This window comes from Leptopilina boulardi, unplaced genomic scaffold, assembly GCF_019393585.1.
Source record: "Leptopilina boulardi isolate dan_hultmark-lab unplaced genomic scaffold, ZJU_Lbou_2.1 LbouV2_310, whole genome shotgun sequence".
Classification (NCBI taxonomy): Eukaryota; Metazoa; Arthropoda; class Insecta; order Hymenoptera; family Figitidae; genus Leptopilina; species Leptopilina boulardi.
Window position 1 is genome coordinate 5615448 of NW_026137875.1, and position 22697 is coordinate 5638144.

At 27.3% G+C, this 22697-nt stretch overlaps 1 protein-coding gene and 1 long non-coding RNA gene across 2 annotated transcripts in view; both read right to left on the reverse strand.

Annotated features, from left to right (window-relative positions):
* Positions 1-22697, reverse strand: part of LOC127283606 (max dimerization protein 1-like) — a 457228-nt gene that overhangs the window by 5315 nt on the left and 429216 nt on the right. Inside the window, exon 7 of the mRNA XM_051308596.1 lies at positions 2688-2842. Within this exon, the coding sequence (XP_051164553.1) occupies positions 2688-2842 (155 nt within the window). The remainder of the gene's footprint in view (positions 1-2687; positions 2843-22697) is intronic.
* Positions 10023-10478, reverse strand: LOC127283613 (uncharacterized). Its single transcript, XR_007843372.1, has 2 exons — positions 10328-10478; positions 10023-10248 (listed from the first exon to the last, which is right to left on the reverse strand). It is a non-coding gene; the product is annotated as an uncharacterized LOC127283613 (long non-coding RNA).

Sequence of the window (22697 nt, forward strand, 5' to 3'; positions counted from 1 at the left end):
GTTAAATATTTAATAAAAATTTTTTTTGTTATTTTCGTGATTGGTAAATCTTAGGTCGTGTATTTTTTAGCGTTTATTGATTTTCCAAATGGAAATTGCATTTTTGATTGTAATTTCTGAGAAAGTACTGTTACAGTTTTTGTGAAAAAAGTGCTCATATTTAATTTATTGACATGAAATTTTTTTTATTATTTTAACTCAAAAAAAGTTTTAGCTGGTGTATATCTTGCCAATAATCAATTATCCATAAAGGAAAAAGCATTTTACCATCTTGTTTTCAAGAAAAGGCTGTTGAAAATTTTCCAAAATTTTAGTTTCAATGTAGATGGCGCTGCCTCACTTGGACCTGGCCTTAAGCATTTTTTCACTTTTCTAACTCATAAAACTAATTGTCAAATAAATATTTTGTTCTAATATTGTACATAAATGTTCCTTTGTATATAATTTAGCAAAAAAAAAATGATACCCAAAGTTTTAATTAAAAATAATTCAGATTTTTAAGTGTTCGATTCGAGAATCACAAAAGTTAAAAGTTTTGTGGATTTCGCCCATATATATTTGTAAATGAGGATCATCATCCAGTGGCATCAGCTTCTTTCATCTGCTTGACCCTCCTCTCTCTTTCTCTCTCTTTGCATTCTCCTCCACCTTATTCTACACCCATTCCACTTGAGACTTGCTCTCTCTCTCTCGTGGATATAACAACAGCAGAGTTATTTATACGAGCTCTCGACAAGATCGTACGAATTTCCTATCTGTTCGAGGATCGAGGCTTTATTCTTCGCTCGATAAGTCGTACGTTAACCCTGCTGAGAAGTTTCGCGCACAAAAACCATCCCTCGTTCATTCTCGTTTCCATCCGCAAAAAAAAAAAAAAAAAAAGAACCCTTTCCAAAACGCTTCACTGGTTGTACTGTGAATAACATTCTTATACGGGTCAAAGAAAATTGGCGATTTTCAATCAAATGTTAGTTACGAATAGAAAGAGAGAGAGAGAGAGAGAGAGAGAGAGAGAGAGAGAGAGAGAGAGAGAGAGAGAGAGAGAGAGAGAGGCGATGAGTTTCAGTCTCAAAGGCAAACCTCATAGAGTACAAGAACGCGGCTTATTTCATTATATTTATTTGAATTATGTTTAGGTGGTTTACTCCCATGGAAACTTATACATGAAGGCTTTACAGTTTCAAGATTATATATATAGCAACCTGTTTATTAGAATTTAATGAAATAGAATCCATGGAATTTGAAAATTGTTTTCTAAATCTCTCTCGCTTGTATTTCCGGCGAAATTTCAAGGAAACTTTCATTAAGGTCAATTTAACAATGATTCTTTTTTTTTAAAAAAAAGGAAATAATCAGTAAAATAAATTTTAGTTAAAAAAATAATTTAAGGAGAAAAAACTGATGAAACAAAATAAAAATGTTAGGCTTTATTTATTTGTTGGTAAAATTAAGGGGAGTCACCACCTTTCTTTTAAGTCCTTTAAATTTTAATGATGGCAGGAAGTTATATTTTTTTTTCTTGAATCATTTGGATTTTAAAAACATACAAAAATACAAAATTAAAATTTTTGACTATTTTAAAATTTTTATTTTTTGAAAAAATTAAAACTTTTGAAAATCCATACAAGTGATTTTTAAGAATCATTAAAAAAGCGTGGAAAAAAATTGGCAATGAAATATAGTAAAAATTGTAAAAGAAGATTGATATTTAAAATATTAATTTTTAAGATTTTAATTTCTGAAATGGTGAAAAATTAAAATATTTTATTTTTTTGACCATATCCTGTATGTTTTTAGGACACAAATGATACAAGATATAAAATATAACTTCCTGCAACCATTATAAAATTTAAAGAACTCAAAATCAATAAAAGTTGTGACTTCCCTTAATATTCTAAACAATTTTTTTTTGTTAGTTTTTTTTTATTAGCTTCGCGTTTATGAGCGGGTGACAAATGAAGTTTAGGTCAAGTGAGAATTAGATCAAATAAGGATTAGGCCAAAAGAAAATTAGGTTGCATTAAGATTAGGTCAATTAAGAATTATGTTATAGATTAATATTAGAACAAGTATAACAATTAGGATAAAGTAACATTAGGCCAAATGAGAATTAGGTTTTATAAAGATTAGATCAAGTGAAAATTAGTTTAAGCGGCGTTTAGTCCAAATGATAATTAGGTCAGATGAAAATTATTTCAAATGATAATAATTATGGGAAATGGTGTTTAGGCCAAGTAATAATTAGGTCAAATAAAAATGAGGCTAAAAAAGTATTAGCTTACAGAAAATTTAGGTCAAGTGAGATTTAGGGCAGATAAATATTACGTTAAATAAGAATTAGGTTAAATTAAGATTATGCCAAATGAGATTTAGGACAAATGACGATTAGTACAAATGAGGATTAGATTGAATGAAGATTAGGCGAAATAATAATTAGGTCATATACAGATTATGCCAAGTAATAATTAGTTCATACGACTTTTAGGCCAATTGAATTTAGGTCAATTAAGTTTTTTAGGCCATTTGAAATTTGGAGAAAATTCATGCGTTAAAATTCAAAAGGTACTTAGTTAACAACTAATAGTAAAATAATAAAAATAATAAAGTCTTATTAAGTATTTACCACCAAATAATAAAAATAATTTTGTTATTCATAAATATTTCACCTTATAAAAATAATTTATTACCTATAGATTGTCCATCATTTCGGAAAGGGTGAGCCTTGAGGTGGACATCGCGACGCCACTATCACTGCTACTTTGCACACTGCTATGGTCATCTGTGTCTGATTGGTTGCTCAAATATCCTCCCATTCCATCCAATCCAATCACATCCACTTCATCTGAAAAAATAGTAAAAATTTATTAAAAATCTTTGAATATTTCTAAAAGAAAGTGAACAATTAACACACACTTTATGTCGACAAAGATAAGTAAACATTATTATTGACAAGTCTTCATTTACAATTAATTATAAATAAACAATTGATGATTTTAATATTTTTGATTATGTTGTCGTTTTCTATGGACCTAAATACGTATGTATATTAATTTTCAATAAGATTCATTGAAATTTGTCAAAGATACTATGATTTATGTTTAAAAATTGAATGAAATTTGTGAAATAAAATTTTTAAGTGTTTTGCATATATTAACTCTATTTTTTGATCTACAAAAAAAACTCAAAGGAAAAAAAGATGCGCCATCTTATGTCCTACAAGATTGCACTTTTCAAAAATCAAAATTTTGATTTTTCATTTTTTTCACGTTTTTGAACGTTTGACTGGCGTTAGAGCGATCGGCCAAGCGCTCGGCGAGTTATTGCAGGCAGCTACTCAATTTAATTTTAGATTAATTGACACTTAAATCAACTCACTGAGAAAACTATATTTCTAAAAAGAATATATTCTTGGCGCCTATTTAAGAATATTTCCCATGGAATTAGTTATCAAAAATTTTAATTATTTTAACATAACCTAAAAATAAATTTAACTAGGGGAATATATTCAGGATTGGACACTACTTAGGGTTGGACAATTCGCTTTTCTTAAAATAAGAACACTAGCGTCATCTATGCACGGACGTGGTGAAGCTTCACGTAGTGCAACCTAACTTTTTGTGCCATTACATTTTTGGAGGATAAAAAGTAGCGTCTGCTGTGACGTCGGTGCATTTGTAGGAACGAAAAAAGTTTTGTGAGCGATGTAATTAAACATAAAAAATGAATAAAGAAAACAAGAAATCGGCAATGTAAGTTTATTGCATGTATTGTGCGGTTCATGATTGATGAAAAAATGAAGTGCAAAATCGAATCGCGAAACATGTCTGGTTATGGTTAGCACAATTCGAAAATGTTAATTCTACTTAGGGTTGACACAATTTATAAATAAATATACAAATAAACATTGACGCACACACACACAGAACATATTCTGCAAAAGATATTAGAAAAATAATAATAACGTTAAAAATGAACTTAAAATTCGTTTACAATAACGTTAAAAATTAGTTATTTTAAGTTATTTTACCTAAATTATTATTAGAAATACACTGGAACGCCGGTTATTAGGACAGCTCGGGTATGTGTCCGAATAATCGGGACAGGTCACTTTGACGAAAAAGCATAAACTTACAGGGCCGTAAGAAGTTTTTTTTTGCCTTCGATTGAAATACATAACCAAAGTTTGACAGTTGAACAACAATTTTGAAGTTAGGCGCATGAGACGTGAGAAAAGAAAATATTAATTAAATGAGAAATATTAATTGTTTTTTAGAAATAAAACAAATTTTACTTAGCAAAATTGTTACACAGCTTATTAATTTTTATCATATTCATATAACACCAATAAATAATTGCAAAATAATACATTAAATCAAGGCGGAGAACGGATTCTTTAATAGATGCGCTACTGCGTGCAGAGATACTTCCCTTTTCTCCTCACCCCGTTTAAGCGCCTAAGCTTTCCAAATAATTCAGTGTCCTAATAACCGGCGTTCCAGTGTTTTTAATTAATTCCAATTTAAAAAGAAAATTTCAATCGCATTAAAAATAAAAAAAAAATTATTTCAAAAATTAAATAGAAAGTATGATAGAAAAAATTCTGTCTTAAATAAATAAAAATTTTTATTAAAATCTACAATAAATTAAATCTAGCTTTATATATATATGCAAAAAAAAAGTTTTTAACTTTGAATTTTCACTTTACGAATTATATTTTATTAAAAAAATTTTAATACCGCGTATACCCGCATGTTGAGAGATGAAATCGACAAGAATATATATATATATATATATATATATATATAAATTAATACATTCGCATACATATATACAATTCACCACATAAACCAAAGTTGGGTTTATAAATTTACCTCTAATTAAAAAATTTTCCACTTGCCAAACAAAATTAACGTGTAGTATTTACATATACAAGCTTAAAAAAAATTTTTGTCTGCTAAAAATAAATATTCAAAAAAAAAAAAAAGAAAAATACCCCAAAAAAAACACGCTTTAATGATATCCACGTATACGCAGAATGAACGTCCTTGTAATTTTTCGCAAAGTGCACCCCTTTTTAACGAGCCTGTTGTTAAAGAGAAAATATTTATGGAATCATGCAATAATTTCTATTTAATCGCTCTCTCCGCATTACTTGTCCCACAAAAAATGTTTAAAAAGCCATTAATTAAAAACAACATGAGGACTCGACTGTCGGCTTTTGTATGTATATATAATCGTTTTAAGAGAGAGCGTGCAACTTTGCTATAAAAATTACCGCGCATGAGAGGGATGATTTATAATTTTTATGTGGCCACACTTCATCAGCTAATATCGATATGCTTCGGTTTTGCAGAGAACCGTCTGGTCATAAACACCAAAATAATTTGAACCCGAGACCATTCTCGAATTTTATGCGGAATCGATACGAACCACTCCCGACACTCGAGTATCGGTGCAGACATGCTATGGGGGTTCTCTTGCACGTTTCATGCAACCATATATATATATATATATGTATACGTGTATGTGTGTGTATATCAGTAATTTCAGTCTCAAGGAAAAAATATCGCCTTTAGTTCACTCACTCCACCCCCTCCCCTTTTTTCGTTTTTTCCTTATTATTATTATTATTTTTTTTGAAGGGAAAAAGTAAAGTAGGGTTCCTAATTCTATGTTCCTTTTTAAAATCTTTCTCTCTTCTCTCACAACGATTGGGAAAAAGGAGCTCATGCCAGTGTGCCTGGAACATATACGATGGAAAAGTTCCAAGCATCGAGAGGTATATGGGTTCCTCGATGAAACGCGAAAAATATCGGCCACCACATAAATATCAAGATGTTTTTCAGAGAAATTTTCAAACCCTGGCGCATAACCCTCTATGTATATATATATATATATATGAAACGTGTACGAAGGGAACAAATTTTCAACCAACGGAAAATCGCCTTATTGTAAAATCTCCTTTCGTCCGTTACACTCATGTTTTATGGAGGGTTTCTCTTTTTTTCTGTTCATGTGGGAATTTGTGCCTTATATATAAACTGAAAAATAAAATTTAGTCAATTGTTTTATTGTTCACAGTATAGAGGGAATTTATAGAGAAAAATATTTTTTATTTTGTATTCAATTTAATTTAAATATTATATTCAGTTTTAAATGTTTTTTTTTAACCAAATAAAGTCAAATAAATATTTGTTTTAAATAATAATAATCAAATAAAATTTATATTATTTAATTTTATTTAGTAAAAATTTTATTTGTATTAAATAAAATGTTTAAAAAAGTTAAAATTTAGTTTAGAATGAGCGCATCTACACTGGAAATCAATTAGAGCGTCCGTAATATAATATGACATACATTTATATTTTTGACACTTGCCTCATCCTGCTTTCTTCTATTCAAGTTTCTCCCGCCCTGTATCGAAAAAAGCTACCATTCCATGCAAAGTGACACAATTCAGATGTTCCACTTATTTTATATTGACAGGTTGGTTTCCATTGTGCCCATTCGCCAAAAACACCCACTGGCCATTTGTCATAATTCTCGTCATTTACCGCACCCTGCTCTAGTAAAAATTTAGTAACTTTTAATTTTAACAATAAAGTCACTAAATTTTTACTAGATCAGGATGCGATAGTTGACGAGAATTATGACAAATGTCGAGTAGGAATTCTGGCGAGTGGTGGACAATAGAAACTAACCTTTCAATAAAGATTTTGAAATGATTCTTAACTTAACAAATTTTTTTTCGTGTATCGTTCGGAGATCATTTTAAGTAAAAATTTATCCTGTGTTGCATTTATTAATAAATATATTAAGATAATTAACTGTATATGAAGAATATACTAACTTTGAATGAAAAAAAATTATATTTAACGAAGTTTAACCCATTAACATAACCTCAAACTAAAACGTAGTTTTTAACAGAACTAAAAATATATTTAAAATTTGCTATGGGGTCAAAAAAAGTTTGCTGTAGCAGTAAATTTTTAAAAATTAAGACTAATATTGTTTATCACAGCAAACTTTTTTGTTGTCATAGCAAAAAATTTAGTTGTGGTTACTAATTTTGGCAGATCTGATAGCAGTTAGCACCTGTAAACCAATTTCTTTTTTTTCCATGTATACTAAGTTTGAATTAAATATATATATATATATATAATATGATTGAACTAAAAATATCGTTTTCTTAGTTTTCCTTCTTTTTTATTATTAAAATTGTTCATATGATAAAAATTTTAATACGTGCGTTTTTCGTTTATATTTGTAAATTTTTGTTTTACGTTAAAATAACAGTGCGATGACACAAAATTACATACGTATTGCTTTTATTATATTTGTCTGTTTTGTTTATTCGAAAAGCAAACAATAAAAGAAGTGCACAGAATTTGTTTGGTTAAAAAAAACAACTGTTATTGCCTTTAATGCCTTTAAAGTAGTAGAAAAAAAAGTTTACGCCAGACAAAGTTAATTTTCCAATTATATATAGTTTTTGTCTGAATTACTAATATAACAATAACTTTCTTTATTATGTTGGAGACGATTTCAAAGATGTCAATTTTTAAATTTTTCAAATTTAAAAAATTAAATTAAATCCAAAATTTAAAATTTGGTCTAATAATTTGCTTAAATTTGAAATCTGACTTCAAATTTTGATTCAGTGACTTCTAAAACCACCGAGTGACAAGTTTCGAGTGAATTCGATGAAATTCAAAAATTTTTTTAGTCGACATATTGAATCTGCCATTTTGAATTTTTTAAATCTTACAATCGATTGATAATCACCCCAAAAATCCGTTTAAATATTTTTTTAAAATGATTCGTATTAAAATTATTAAATTAATGATGGTTTCTTTTATCCAGAAAAAAATTTTAACATCGTCACTGCGTTGGGATTTTTAAACAAGTGCACCGTTTGTTTAAAATATGGTTATTTGTTTAAGAAAAGTGAAAATTACTTTTTTGTTATCTGTTCTCCAAGCGGATATTACTAATGATGTTTTAATTTTTTAAATGTCAATTAAAGTCAATAAATAAATAAAATGTAAAAAAAAAATAATTAAGTAGGGTCAGTTGGGGTAAATGGGGACAAAATCGCTATTTTTTACAATTTATATAGAATTTAAACGCATAAAACTGACTGTCCCTATTTATCACAAAATTTAGAAAATTTCCTAAAATTTGGAGTAAATGAGGACAGCATAGTTTCTAAGAAAAGTTTAAGAAAAAAGTTTCCTTAAGTATATTACTATATTAAGGGATGAAGAAACTTGAAAAAAATTTATAGTAAATATATAATAGTTGAACCAATTAAATTTTTTTTATTTTTTTTTTTATTTCAGTATTTTGTCTCGCATTTGAAAAAAAGCATACTTCAAAATCATACAAAAATTTTTCCTTATTCCTTATGACTCCCATAACAGAAATTCACTTGAATTTTTGATTTTTGTCAATTTGGTTAATAATAACAAGCTGTCCACATTTACCCCAAAAATTTGAAAACTGAGGGTAAATGGGGACAGCTTGTTATTATTAAACAATTTGACAAAAATGAAAAATTCAAGTGAATTTCTGTTATGGGTGTCATAAGGAATAAGAAAAAAATTTTGTATGATTTTTAAGTATGTTTTTTTTTCAAATGCGAGACAAAATACTGTAACAGTTTGACTTTGATTTTCAAGTTTTTATGCATTGAGCGATAACTTTTTTTATCTTGCTGCCAATTGTCAAGATAAAAGCTTGGCAATACACAGAACTTCTATTACTATTTTTCATGATAAATTTTCGAAAGTTTATAAAATAAACATCAAAATTCATATACATATATAATTGAGACGCTATATTGTTATAGGCGAGAAACAACAGTTCCAACTGAAATTACCAGTGTCGAGAATTGCTAATTTAAATTTCAAATTAAAACCTAAATTGAAGATCCTAATTTGGAACTGTATATATACACATTTTGCCGGGACATAAAAACAGTTGATTTGGAGAGGCATTTTGAAGCGTTGTGTGTGTGTGTGTGTATATGTCTCGCCATCTAAGAAAATCGCGCCAGGTAAATCCAATTAATTAGGATTAGAAACATCATTTGCGCGCCGAATGTTTCGTTGCAAGTGTATAACATGGTACAAGATTAGGATGAGAGAGAGAGGGAGAGATTGAGACGCGTTTGGCAGGAATGAAGAGAAGAGCGGAGAGTTTGTCGCCAAGCATGCATTTTGCCGGCAAATAATTAAACTTTACGATCTCGCCGGTTAATTAGAACCAACAGAGGCAACCTCGGCTGCGAATAATGGTTAATTCAACTTTAATGATGCCTTTAGTTCCATCGCGTTTCGCTCGACCGTTGTGTGTGCCGAATCCCGTTAAACACCATTTTACTTTTTTTTTTTTTTTTTCTTTTCTTTTCTTTTATTCCAGGATACTCCATTTGTCCAAGACACTCCAAGAGTCTTCCTGAGTCTCTAATGAAGAGTGACGACCTATCAAAGCAAACCCAATATTTTTCTTCCTCTTTTTCTCCCTCTTTCTCTAGGAAAAAAAAAACTATTTCACAACGTAAAAGTGAGAGAATTGACTTGAAAGTAGAAAAAATTAACGGAACTAACTAATTAAAGGCAAAAAAAAAGATGTAAGCAAACTGTGATGTTGAATCAACAAAATTATTTTGTTTTTTCTTTTGCTGGTGTAATGAAAAAAAAGTTATGCCTATATTGAAATTTTTTACTAATTTCAATTTAAGACTACGGTAAAATTTACTAAAATAAAATAGACAAGATTCATTTTGATAATATAAGAAAAAAGGTAAAATTTTTAAATAGAAGGATTTAAATATTATTTTCCTACTAATCACATGCCATAAAGAAATAATTATGATTTTCTTTTTCTCTCTTCAAATTATTTTAAAAGTAAAAAGAATTAAAATTTATGATAATAAAGTTTCAAGATTAAATTGGAATAGAATAATTTTTTTTTGTCATTAATTAAAATAAAACGTTAAAAATTTTTAAAATGAAAAATAGACGGATTAATTATTTAATTTCAGCAAAAATTTTTATATAAACCAATTTTTTGATACTTTTAACATAACAATACGTATGTATAATAATTTACTTTTCACCCAAAAATTTAAATGATCAAACAAAATTTTTATTTACTCCACATTTTTAAAGAGTTCAATTGAAAAATCAATTTAATTTTTTTGCTTCTTCTTTTTCATCCGGCGTATAGCTGCTGCTCGTGCAGCTAAAAAAAATAGCAAAAATATTATTTATTTTTCCTTTAATTGAAAAAAGTATTAAAATTCTTTATTTCTAATAATTACCCGCTGGATTCGCATCTCCATATGTAGCATAGCAAACAATTAAAATTGCTGCTACAAAAAGAATAGAAATTGCCCTCATGATTGACTTTTAAATTATAACTTTTACGAAGTTTGCAAAATACTGTGAATAAAGAAATTTCCCTTACCTTTTTATACTAGTGAATTAATTACCTATAATTATACAGTATACATTTTTTTTATCAAAATATTTAAACATATTTTCAAGACTTTAAAATAATTTTTTATTATCTATTCTTTTGAAGTTATTATATTTTTTGCGATAAAAAATAACTAGTGACTAATTAACTGGTTTTTTCTATTTTTGAAAATTTCTATTTTATTGAACTATTAAATTTTTAATGGACAAAAATTGAGTTTTATTCTTTATCACAAAAAATATAATAACTGTAAAATAAACAATAGATAATAAAAATATAATTTTAAAAAAACATGTCCTGAAAATATGTTTACGTTTATATAATTTTTAGGGTTCCGTACTCGGTTCGGAACCCTATTAATATCGGTTTTTTTGAAATCGTGTACCCCCCCCCCCCTAGCGGCCACATAAATTTATCTGGAGGGCTGAAAATTAGTACACATATGTATTTTCGCGTGTAGATTACAGGAAAATTATAGCGAACTTGATTGGAATTGATTAACATAGCGTTGTCAAGGAAAAACCATGAATTTTTACGAAAAATGACTATGTACCCCCCCTAGCGGCCACATCTTTTGACATAAAGAGCTCAAATTTGACACACTTACGTATTTTTACGTGAAAATTACAGGAAAATTATAGTGAACTTGATTCGGATCAATTTACATAGCGTTGTCAAGGAAAAATCAAAAATTTCGAAAAGAATAATTTATTTTCCCTAGCGCACACAATATTCAACCCAGACAGATCATATTTAGTATACAAATGTATTTTTACGGGAAAAATACAGGGGAAAAAAAGCGGTCACGATTAGAGTTGATGATTAACTTTTTATCAAGTTTTTCAAGAAAAAATGACAATTTTAGGAAAAAAATGTATTTTTCCACCAAAAACGAACAAAATTTTATTTAAAGGAAATTAAATTTATATATTTTAACGTATTTTTACGTGTAGATTACAAAAAAAAATATAGCGAGCATGATTGGAGTTGATTATCATAGCGTTGTCAAGGAAAAACCATGAATTTTTACGAAAAATACCTAAAAATGAGTATGTACCCCCCCCCCCTAGCGGCCACATCTTTTGACATAAAGAGCTCAAATTTGACACACTTACGTATTTTTACGTGAAAATTACAGGAAAATTATAGCGAACTTGATTCGGATTAATTTACATAGCTTTGTCAAGGAAAAATCAAAAATTTCGAAAAAAATGATTTATTCTCCCTAGCGCACACAATATTCAATCCAGACTGTTCATACTTGCTGTAAAACTCAATTTTTGCGTGAAAAATACAGGGAAAAAATGTAAGCGCGATTGGAGTTGATGATCAATTTTGATCAAATTTTTGAAGAAAAATGATAAATTTCAGAAAAAAATGTATTTTTCCGCAAAAAACGAAAAAAGTTTTTCTACAGTGATTCAAATTTATATATTTTGACGTATTTTTACGTGTAGATTACAAAAAAAATATAGCGAGGATGATTGGAGTTGATTTTTCTGGAATTAATAAACAAATTTTATTTTTTAGATAACTTTCGATTTTTCCTTGACAAGCAGCTACTAGCCTTATATCAATATCTTAAGTTTTATCTCTTTTTGACTTAGAAAGATAAAATTTAATATTCAATATATTTTTAAAATGTAAATACAATAAAAATATTGCGAATTGAAATAAAATTATGTTTCTTATATTTTTTTAGTAAAATATTTTTTAAAAAATAAAATCGGACAAGTGCGAGTTACACTCGCACTGAAATCGAGGGTTCCGTACTCGAAGCGAACTTATTTGGTATAAAAACAAATGTTTAAAAAATATGTGTTGTATGACAACTAATATAAGTGATACGAAGAGGAACAATTTTCTTGAATTTTACAAAATTGTTCCTTTTTGTATCACTTATATTAGTTGTCATACAACACATATTTTTTAAACATTTGTTTTTATACCAAATAAGTTCGCTTCGAGTACGGAACCCTCGATTTCAGTGCGAGTGTAACTCGCACTTGTCCGATTTTATTTTTTATAACACTTTGCGTCAAAAAAAAAAAAAACTGTGCGTGCTTAAAAGGAGGGGAAATCGTACTTTTACGCACACTTTTCCCTTCCATCACAGCAATTTAGTCGAGTTTTGGACGCAAAATGTTATAAAAAAATTATGTATAGGACATGGGCGCAAAAATAGGGAAATCTCGACACGCGTGATTGTCAAATTCACACGAGTCTCGATTCCCCTACTTTTGCGCCCTTGCCGCACATAAATAACTATTTTGATAATTTTAAAATTTTTGGTGAAAAGTAAATTACTATATACATACATATTGTTATGTTAAAGTATTAAAAAATTGGTGTATAAATAAACTTTTGTTGAAATTAAATTATTAATCAAGAGTTGTCTATTTTTGTTTTTAAAAATTTTTTGACATTTTATTTTAACACTGTAAAACAAGAGGTATTAATTTAATACCAACTTTAGGTACTAAATTGCCTTTTGGTTCTATTTTAATACCTAAAATCGGTATTATTTTAGTACCTTCTTTTTACAGTGAATCAATGAAGAAAGAAAAAATTCTATTCTAATTTATAATGTTGAAACTTTATTATCATAATAAATTTTAATTCTTTTAACATTTAAAATGATTTGAAGAGAGAAAATATGAAAATCAGCATGATTTCTTTATGACATATGGTAAGTAGAAAAATAATATTTAAATCCTTCTATTTAAAAAAAAGACATTCCATTTTTAATATCAGTTCCTTTTCATGATGGTCCCCAATTAAAAATTCAATTTCATCTTTTGTTTATCGATATATCGAATGATATTCGCGTAGTTGTAGTAATTCTAACTTTTAATAATTCCATTTTTTGGTAATTCGAACATTTGAAAAATCGAATTTCTTTATAAATTCGATATTTTTGTACTTGGAATTTTTTTGAAATTAGATCTTTCAAACTTTTAAAAATTCGATCTTTTAACAATATTCTTTTGACAATATCTCATTAATTTTACAATATTTATCCTAAATTCTTTGCATTTATGAATCGTAGTAACCCTGTATAAAATATATAATAGAATGGAAATTCGGTTTTTTACTTGGGAGACGATAAAAATCTCTTCAATAATTTATACAAGGCAATCGCCGAACGTGCGAATGTGACATATATATATATATATATAAAAGCTTTAGACGGAAACATAAGAGCATATGTCACCAAGGGAAAGTTTCTGCAGATATTTTGCACCGCATGGTACTGAAGTATTCGTTTCACGTGCATGTGTGCTGTCGCGTTTACTTCTCATTCACAATTTCCATTTTCCTTTCTCATTTTCGATATTTACCGTGTATTGTAAAACAACCGGGACCTCACACAGCTTGGAAAGAGAGATATTCCAATTTAAATTAAATAATCCATTCTTTGTTTGTGTTTTTATTTTTTTTCTTTAAATTCTCAACAAATTTCAAAATCGTTTACAATGAAAAAAAAATTTTTTAATTTACTTTCAGAAAAAAGCATTTATTTTCTGAAAATTCCATTTCATGTTATTTCATTCTAAATATATATATATGTAATTGAGAAAAAGTAATTACAGTTTTTTTTAAAGCGTAATAACGAATGGATATTACATTATATATATATATATATATATATATATATATATATATATATATATATGTAAGGTAATTATATTAAATTTATGAACAAAAACTGTTTTACAGTGGAATATTGGAAAAGTGACATTTTCAGGCAATTCTGTAAATTGAACAGATTTCAAACGAATATATACGATTTTCGTTTTAACAAATAGTATATATAATTATTCCAATTTTAAAATGGAAATTTTATTTTTATCATTTTATATGTTTTTTCATTTATTTTTTGTATATTCAGTCTGTTTTGTTGTTTTTTTTTTATTTCTCTGACATGAATATATTTTTTTTTAACTTTGCACCCAAAAAAAAGTAATCTTAAATTTAGAGGAAAATTCCTCTTCTAAAATCCTCTGAATATTTCCTCTTAAAATACGAATATTCCATTTCACTGTAGAATATTTTTATTCTTTGTTGTAATGGAACAATGACAAAAGGAGTACTTTTGCATTTTCCTCTTCAATTACGATTTTCCTGTTTAAATTTAGTATATTTGAAAAAAGGAAAAGTAAATACATGATATCGATTACATTTTTTTCCTGTTTGACATTTGCGCATTTGTTTTTCGAAACTGTCAATTTTCGTATTTTGTCATAATAGTGTTGTGAAAAGAGACTTGAAGATTTACTAAATGATTTAAATCTGGGTGGATATATTGAATGGAGGTGTAAATACAGAAAATATAACCTCTCGATTAATCTTCATTTCTTACTAATTTCCTTAAATATTTGCGTCAAACTTCTTTGATATTTGCAACTGGCTGTAGCATTTTTTATTATTATTGTAATGAAATCTAATGTATTGATGCTCAGCAAAAAGCAAGAAATTTTTTTCAGAAATGTTTAATTAATAACCAATATTTAATTCTTTATTCCATGAATCTATTATAATTTACCTTTTTTGAATGTAAATAATTAAATCTTAGGGCGCACTCACACCTCTGGCTGCCTGCACAGGCAGCCTCCCACCACGCAGAAAACGTACAAGAGTAAGAGAGACAGAAAATTCAAATTTAAATCTACTGACTCTTTGATTGGCTCTCACTGGCTGCCTGTGCAGGCAGCCAGAGGTGTGAGTGCGCCCTTATTAAATATTTATTATATTATTCAAATTTAAAAAAATTATTGGTTCTCTTGACATTAATAACACTAGGAATTTTTTTTGTTGAAGTTTTGATGTTTTGTTTTTCAAAACTGTACTTTATTATCAATACATAACCATTATTGTCTAATAATTTATTCAAAACCTGTGTATTACGGTTATTTTCAACTTGTCAAAATATTAGAATATTATTCTTCCTTTAAGAGGATTTTTTTGAGAGGAAAATCCTTCCAAATTAAGATTATTACTTTTGATACCAAAATTAAGAGGAAAATATGCATTACATTTAGAGGAATCCTCTAGAATGAAGATTACTTTTTTTAAGGTGTGGTGTTATAAATAAATTGTTCGGAAATATTTTTTGTACAAATTTTGAAGTGATTTCATTTTTGTTCAATTTTTTAATTTAACATACAATTTTTAAGCGATTTAAATCCACACGGAGAGAAAAATCATACTATATTCACATTAGCCACTGTTGCTTTTTTCACATAACACTATTTCATGTAAAAATCGTTTATCACGCAAGATATTTTTTCATGAAATTTTGTGTTTATTGCATGAATAAACGTTGTGTGAAATTAGAAAGACATGTATACTAATTCTGATTGATCTGTAAACTATAAACGCTTAAGAAACATGATAAAATTGCCTTCCTTCTCTCTATATAAAATTTGCTTGAAATCCATGCGCTTTTCGGATGGATTTCTTACAACGGAGATAGAAATGCTAGTGCGCATGCGTGACTCCCGTTCACGTGTCTAGTCATATATATATATATAGTCACGCATGCGCACTATCATTTCTATCTCCGTTGCAAGAAATCCATCCGAAAAGCGCATGGATTTCAAGCAAATTTCGCATTGAGTGGAGGGGAGTATTTACTACATGGACTTGAAGCAAATATAGTACATGTTCCAAACTTTTCTTGCATAGAAATCTACGACCAAATAAACACATGAATTTTGTGTAAAAAAAGCACGTCACAGGTGATGTGAATAATGAGTGACACAACCCATGTGAATATCGTATGATTTTTCTCTCCGTGCAGATTAATTGTTAAACTTCTATCGGCAATTGAAATTTAACTTTATATTCAATAAATATTAAATTGGAATATTGTATATAGTTAAATAATTAAATTCATTCGAAACTCTATTAAAAAGAAAATTCAATTCATTTAGAAATGTAAAAAAAAAGTTTTTATTAAGTTAAGAAACATTTTTTATATGTAAAGAAAAAAGTTCAAAATTCCTTTTTTTATATAAATTAGTTTTATCGAATTATTATTTTATCGAAATTTCAGATATTATTGGTTTACAATAACCAATTTTGAATTTCTAGTGCTTATCAATTTAAATTTTAATTAATAATACTTTTCAGGATTTAAATTTTAATCAATTCATAATTATTTCCTTTCGCAATATTGTCTTCTCTAAATTTTAAAATGATTTTATAAAAAAAATGATATTATTTGAATTAATTAAATTAAATTAATTTAATTTAAATAAACATTGTTGGAAGTCTATAATGTGTCCTATATATCAAATTACATTTAAAATCATTGATCATTGAGGATAATTTTATCCTATCAATACAAATTGTCGAAAACAGATTGATTATAGTATTTTTTTTTTTTAAATGGCAAATTAATCGATTATACATAAACAACAGTTACAAATATTTTGTAAAAAATAAAAGGATAACCAATTTAATGATACATCCTAATGATCATTGCTAGCGGGAAGCTGAAAGTAATTTCTTATCCCTAATAACATCTTTACCCCCATGACTTTTACAACATTCTTGAACACCCGTTGGATATATATATTCGACTCGGTTATTTACCCATGCTTGCATTCGCTCGTATAAATACAAGTGAACGTAGCCGCGAGCAAAACGTGCTCACATATTCGTGGCACAATCCATCTCTGTGAGTAACACCCCCCCCCCCTCTCTACCGACCCCCTACTCTCACTCACTCTCTCCTCAAAACGAATTCAACCAAACCTTTTACCCCCAAATATTCTTATTTTTCTTCTCTCTTTTTCTCTGGTACATTACTCTTTTCTTTTTCATCTTCTTCTTCTTCTTTTTTCCCCTTTAAAAAAAATTGACCATTCGCGTATATATATATATATATACATAAGTGTTTGTGAAATATATTTTTAACGAAATACAACGTGTATTTTTAGCCTATGACACACTTACCCATTTGTTGTTTTTTAAACTCGATGATATCAATACGTTCAGAAATTATATAGTCAATCTTGTGTTTACTACTGTGTGGTATTTTTTTTTTATATTTTGCTTTTTAATTCAGTCATGTTGACGCGGAGTGCGTAAAAATTTCAACACTCCCACACAAAAAATATTATAAGAAATGTAAACAACGCAAAATTTGTCAGGAAATAAAAATATTTTTCTCTATTTATAAATATGAATTAATAATATAATATTAAAGGAATATTTGCAAAAATTTAAAATTGATGAAATTCATTTATAAAAATAATATAAAATAATCAGTAGAACATCCGAATTGTGACACTTTGCAGGGAATGATAGCTTTTTTCCAATACAGGACGGGGAACTAGAATAGAAAAAAAGCAGGGTGAGGCAGATGTCAAAAAATATAAAGATATGTCATAATATTTCGGACGTTCTACTGGATAGGGTAACTGTGGATAATTCTGCTGATTTTCAGTGTAGGTTAACTTTGCAAAAGCTTGTCTGAGCTCATTTTAAACCATAAATGTCGTTATTTCAATTAAAAATGAAAGTTTTATTATTAAATTTTGCTAACAAATTAAAGTTAGGTTTATTGGGCACTCCACAAATTTAAAAATATCAATTAAAAGATAATTGTAATTGAGGGTATTGCTGTTGAGATGTCGGTATTCCTGTGTGGCAATTACTAACGAAACACCAATTTCTGTGCGGGTATAACTGAAGAAAATCAGGCTGCGCATGACACAATGATCTGAATGATCGGTAATGTCAACAAAGAAGTTAGGTTATGTCTTTGCGAAGAGTTGCGCAGTGAACGTATTTAAAAATCGCAGGAATACCCACAAGCAATGAAAATATTGCTGGTAATACAGTTTTAAGGAATATTAATTATAAACAAATAATAAATAGGTAACTAAATATTAATTTAAAACAATAAAACCTACTTTATTGAATAGTAACACTAACAATATAAACAAATCATATATTCATAAATGATAAATAATAATAACTTTATAAAAACTGCAGCAATTGGTACACCCGCAGGAATATCCACAGTTACCCTATTTCTTTTTTCTAAGTGTTTCAAACTTTTTTTTTTTTCAACGTAATTTTTACATTTATCACATTTATACGAAAGGGAATTTTATTTCTTTTGTAAGCTTGTTTATATATATATTAAATATATAAATAAATCAGAAGAGACTAAATTTATTTGAAAATTATGCTGTAACAAATTATGTTGGATATGTTCCAAAATTTATGAAATATATGAGTTATTTCTTTATTATTATATATATGGAAAAGAGAAAAACGATATACAGGAAGAAATTGATTTTCTTAAGAGTTGTGTGTCAACCAAACTCTGACGTCATTCATTATATTGACTTTTTTTTCTATATTATTTATACATTAAAACGCACACGGACTTTGTTCTTGGAAAAATCATTAATGAATTATTATTGCATTGAAAATGAAGTGAAACTTTTAATACCATGTTATTTATTTATTTAGTTATTTATATAATATATATATATTTATAAATTTATATATACATCAAGGTATTTCATTTATTTTTAATTTTTTTCTTTCAATTTCATAAAAGAAGAAGACAAATTTAATAAAATAAATAATAAAAAATAAATAAAATTATTTAAATCGAAAGTTAGAAAGAAGGATGGTGAACCTAAAGTGACCTTAAATTAAAAAATTGTTTTAAACGCAAATAAAAATATATTAGAAAAATTAATTTCTATCAATTTTGGAAGATCTATAGTTATGTACACATTTAAGAAAAAAATTATATTGTGTCAAAATCTTTCGTCAAATAATTCGCAATTTTACATCAATTTACAAAAAAATTGCCAATTTTATCTGAGTTGAAAGAAAAAAATCAAAATGTTAAAAAAATATTTAAAATTTGAACTTAACTGTATTTTTTTCTGAAAAGTGCAGAACTGCCTATTTATTTAAAAACTTTTTTTAATTTGAGGCTATGTGAATCTCTATAAATTTGAATAAGTAAGAATTCGTTTACTAATTTAAATTAGTGAAAATTTTGTTTATCAATTCATCAATTTTTTTTCAAATGCACATTGAAGTATTACTTTTTAAAGCGAATTTTATCTTCGTTATACATCATTTCGATTTCAAAAAAAAAAAAAAAAAATATGAAAAATGATAAAAATCTGAAAAAATGCAATATTTCATATGAAGCAATAAAAAAATATCGATGATTAGTTACTATAAAATTTTTGTTCAATTTTTGAAAACGTGCAATTAAAAATGACAGCTAGTAAAAAATATTCTAAAAAAAAAAAATTTCCATGTCAATTGTTTTGAATTCAAATGAACTTTATTGTTGTAAAGCCGATTACTTTGTCCAAAGTTTAAATATATATATATATATAGGTATTGTGCAAATTTAATTTCAAATAAATTTCTTTTTATTTCACACAAATATTGCAGTTAGAAAAATGTCATTTTTAAAATGATTAAAATTTTATGAAAATAAAATTTTTTATTTCAAATAAAAATTATTTGGTTCAAGTAAATATTTATTTGATGACAAGTTATTTAAATCAAATAAATCTTCTTTTTTTTTTAATAAAATATAACACCTTTAAAAATTAATTCATATTGAAAAATGTTTTTGACAACAGATATATAAATAATCCTCTCAAATATGAGACTACATATAAATTTCAAACAGATTAAATAAAAAAGAGAAATAAAGAAATATTTTCATAAAATAGATGAAAATTTACACGTAAGTGTATAGAATTTGTTAGAGACGCACACATTGAATTAAATTTTAACTTTACTGAGGATATCTATATATGAGGCATTTCATTTGAAAACGATCAGTCATGTCATAGATTTTTTTAATATTTCGTTTTTTTGTATTGTTTGGGGACTTAAATAAGTGTGCAAAATTTTAATTAAAAATCTTAAGTTTTTTTCAAGTTATTTACATTAACAAATTTAAGACACTTTTTTTTCTTTTCACTATAACTTTTTCATTTTTCTTTGTACAGAAAAATGTTTTAAATGTCTTTTCTTTAAAAATTATTGAATTTTAAGAAAATGATTTTTATTTTTAATATTTTATAATTTTTATATTATTTATTTAAAAAAAAATTTTTTTTATTAATGTTTAAACCTGTTATCGGGCTAATTTCGATCTAAAAAAAATCATGAATATTCTTCAATATTATACAAATCACATATTAAAATTTGGTGAATGCATTATTTTTTGTTCTCGAGAAAAAATTTTTTGAAATTTACCGTGCATGGCTCTAGCGGTCGCATCGGTCAGCGCTTGGGTTAGATCCCATGCTGCGCGCCGATAGAGCCATGCACGGTAAATTTCAAAAAATTTTTTCTCGAGAACAAAACATAATGCATTCACCAAATTTTAATATGTAATTTGTATAATATTAAAGAATATTCATGATTTTTTTTAGATCAAAATTAGCCCGATAACAGGTTTAAACATTAATAAAAAAAATTTTTTTTAAATAAATAATATAAAAATTATAAAATATTAAAAATAAAAATCATTTTCTTAAAATTCAATAATTTTTGAAGAAAAAACATTTAAAACAATTTTCTGTACAAAGTAAAATGAAAAAGTTATAGTGAAAAGAAATTTACCGTGCATGGCTCTATCGGCGCGCAGCATGGGATCTAACCCAAGCGCTGACCGATGCGACCGCTAGAGCCATGCACGGTAAATTTCAAAAAATTTTTTCTCGAGAACAAAAAATAATGCATTCACCAAATTTTAATATGTGATTTGTATAATATTGAAGAATATTCATGATTTTTTTTAGATCGAAATTAGCCCGATAACAGGTTTAAACATTAATAAAAAAATTTTTTTTTTAAATAAAAAATATAAAAATTATAAAATATTAAAAATAAAAATCATTTTCTTAAAATTCAATAATTTTTAAAGAAAAAACATTTAAAACATTTTTCTGTACAAAGAAAAATGAAAAAGTTATAGTGAAAAGAAAAAAAAGTGTCTTAAATTTGTTAATGTAAATAACTTGAAAAAAACTTAAGATTTTTAATTAAAATTTTGCACACTTATTTAAGTCCCCAAACAATACAAAAAAACGAAATATTAAAAAAATCTATGACATGACTGATCGTTTTCAAATGAAATGCCTCATATATATATATATAGATAGATATTGTATACATTAAAGGGAATTAATCTGCATAATAGTTACCCCATTGAGAAGTGCAATTTCTAGTATATGGCGTAACCAATAGAGATTTGACGTATCGCTGCCTAACTCAAGGGGAATAACTAACATCCGAAACCACTCTCAGGCGCAGCAGCCAATATTGTATAGTGTGTCTCATACACCAAAAGCTTTTGGCGATTCACCTCACGACTTTGCGTGGCAATGTTAAAGTTCAAGACCCTAAAACTCGCCAATCCCTGAAGAGAGAAGCGAGAATGTAACGACCCTTTCAGTTCCCTTCTTCACGGGCGCAGACCTATACCTAATAACATGCTAACAATTTCCATGAGAGGAAGCAATCTCAAGTCGTTTCACTGAGGAATTCTCTGCCACAGAAGTCACGATGTTTCTCTATATATATATATATATACGTGTTGAAGTAGAAATATATATATATATATATATATAGGTTACAGTACCAGAAACGAACTACGTGCCAGAATTACTAAAAAAATTAGTTCTTAACTTCTAAACGTTCGAATAAAAGAAAAACTTTTCTTATTACTCTAAATTCATATTTCCTTATGAATTATAAATTCAGTAAATGCGTTTTTAAAATTTTTCTTAATTTATTACTTCATGACGAAAAAGGTAGAATATTTTTTCTTACTTTTGCTGTACACGACAGCGTTTCAATCTGAACAGAATTGTAAAATTTACTACTCTCAAAGCGTGCGTCCAAGGCCTGGTGATTATGTTGTCGACTTTCAAGCCTTGGGGTCTTGGGATCAATTCTCGGCGCTTGGGAATTTTTTTCTATGTGGTATAAATGTACCAGCTCAAATAATATACTGTATTGTAATATAATGTACTCTATTATACTGTACTACACTGTACTGTACTATACTGTACTGTACCATATTGTACTATACTACACTATACTGTACTATACTATACTGTACAATAATATATTGTACTGTAAAATAGTGTACTGTACTATATTGTAATATACTATACTATATACTATAATATCGT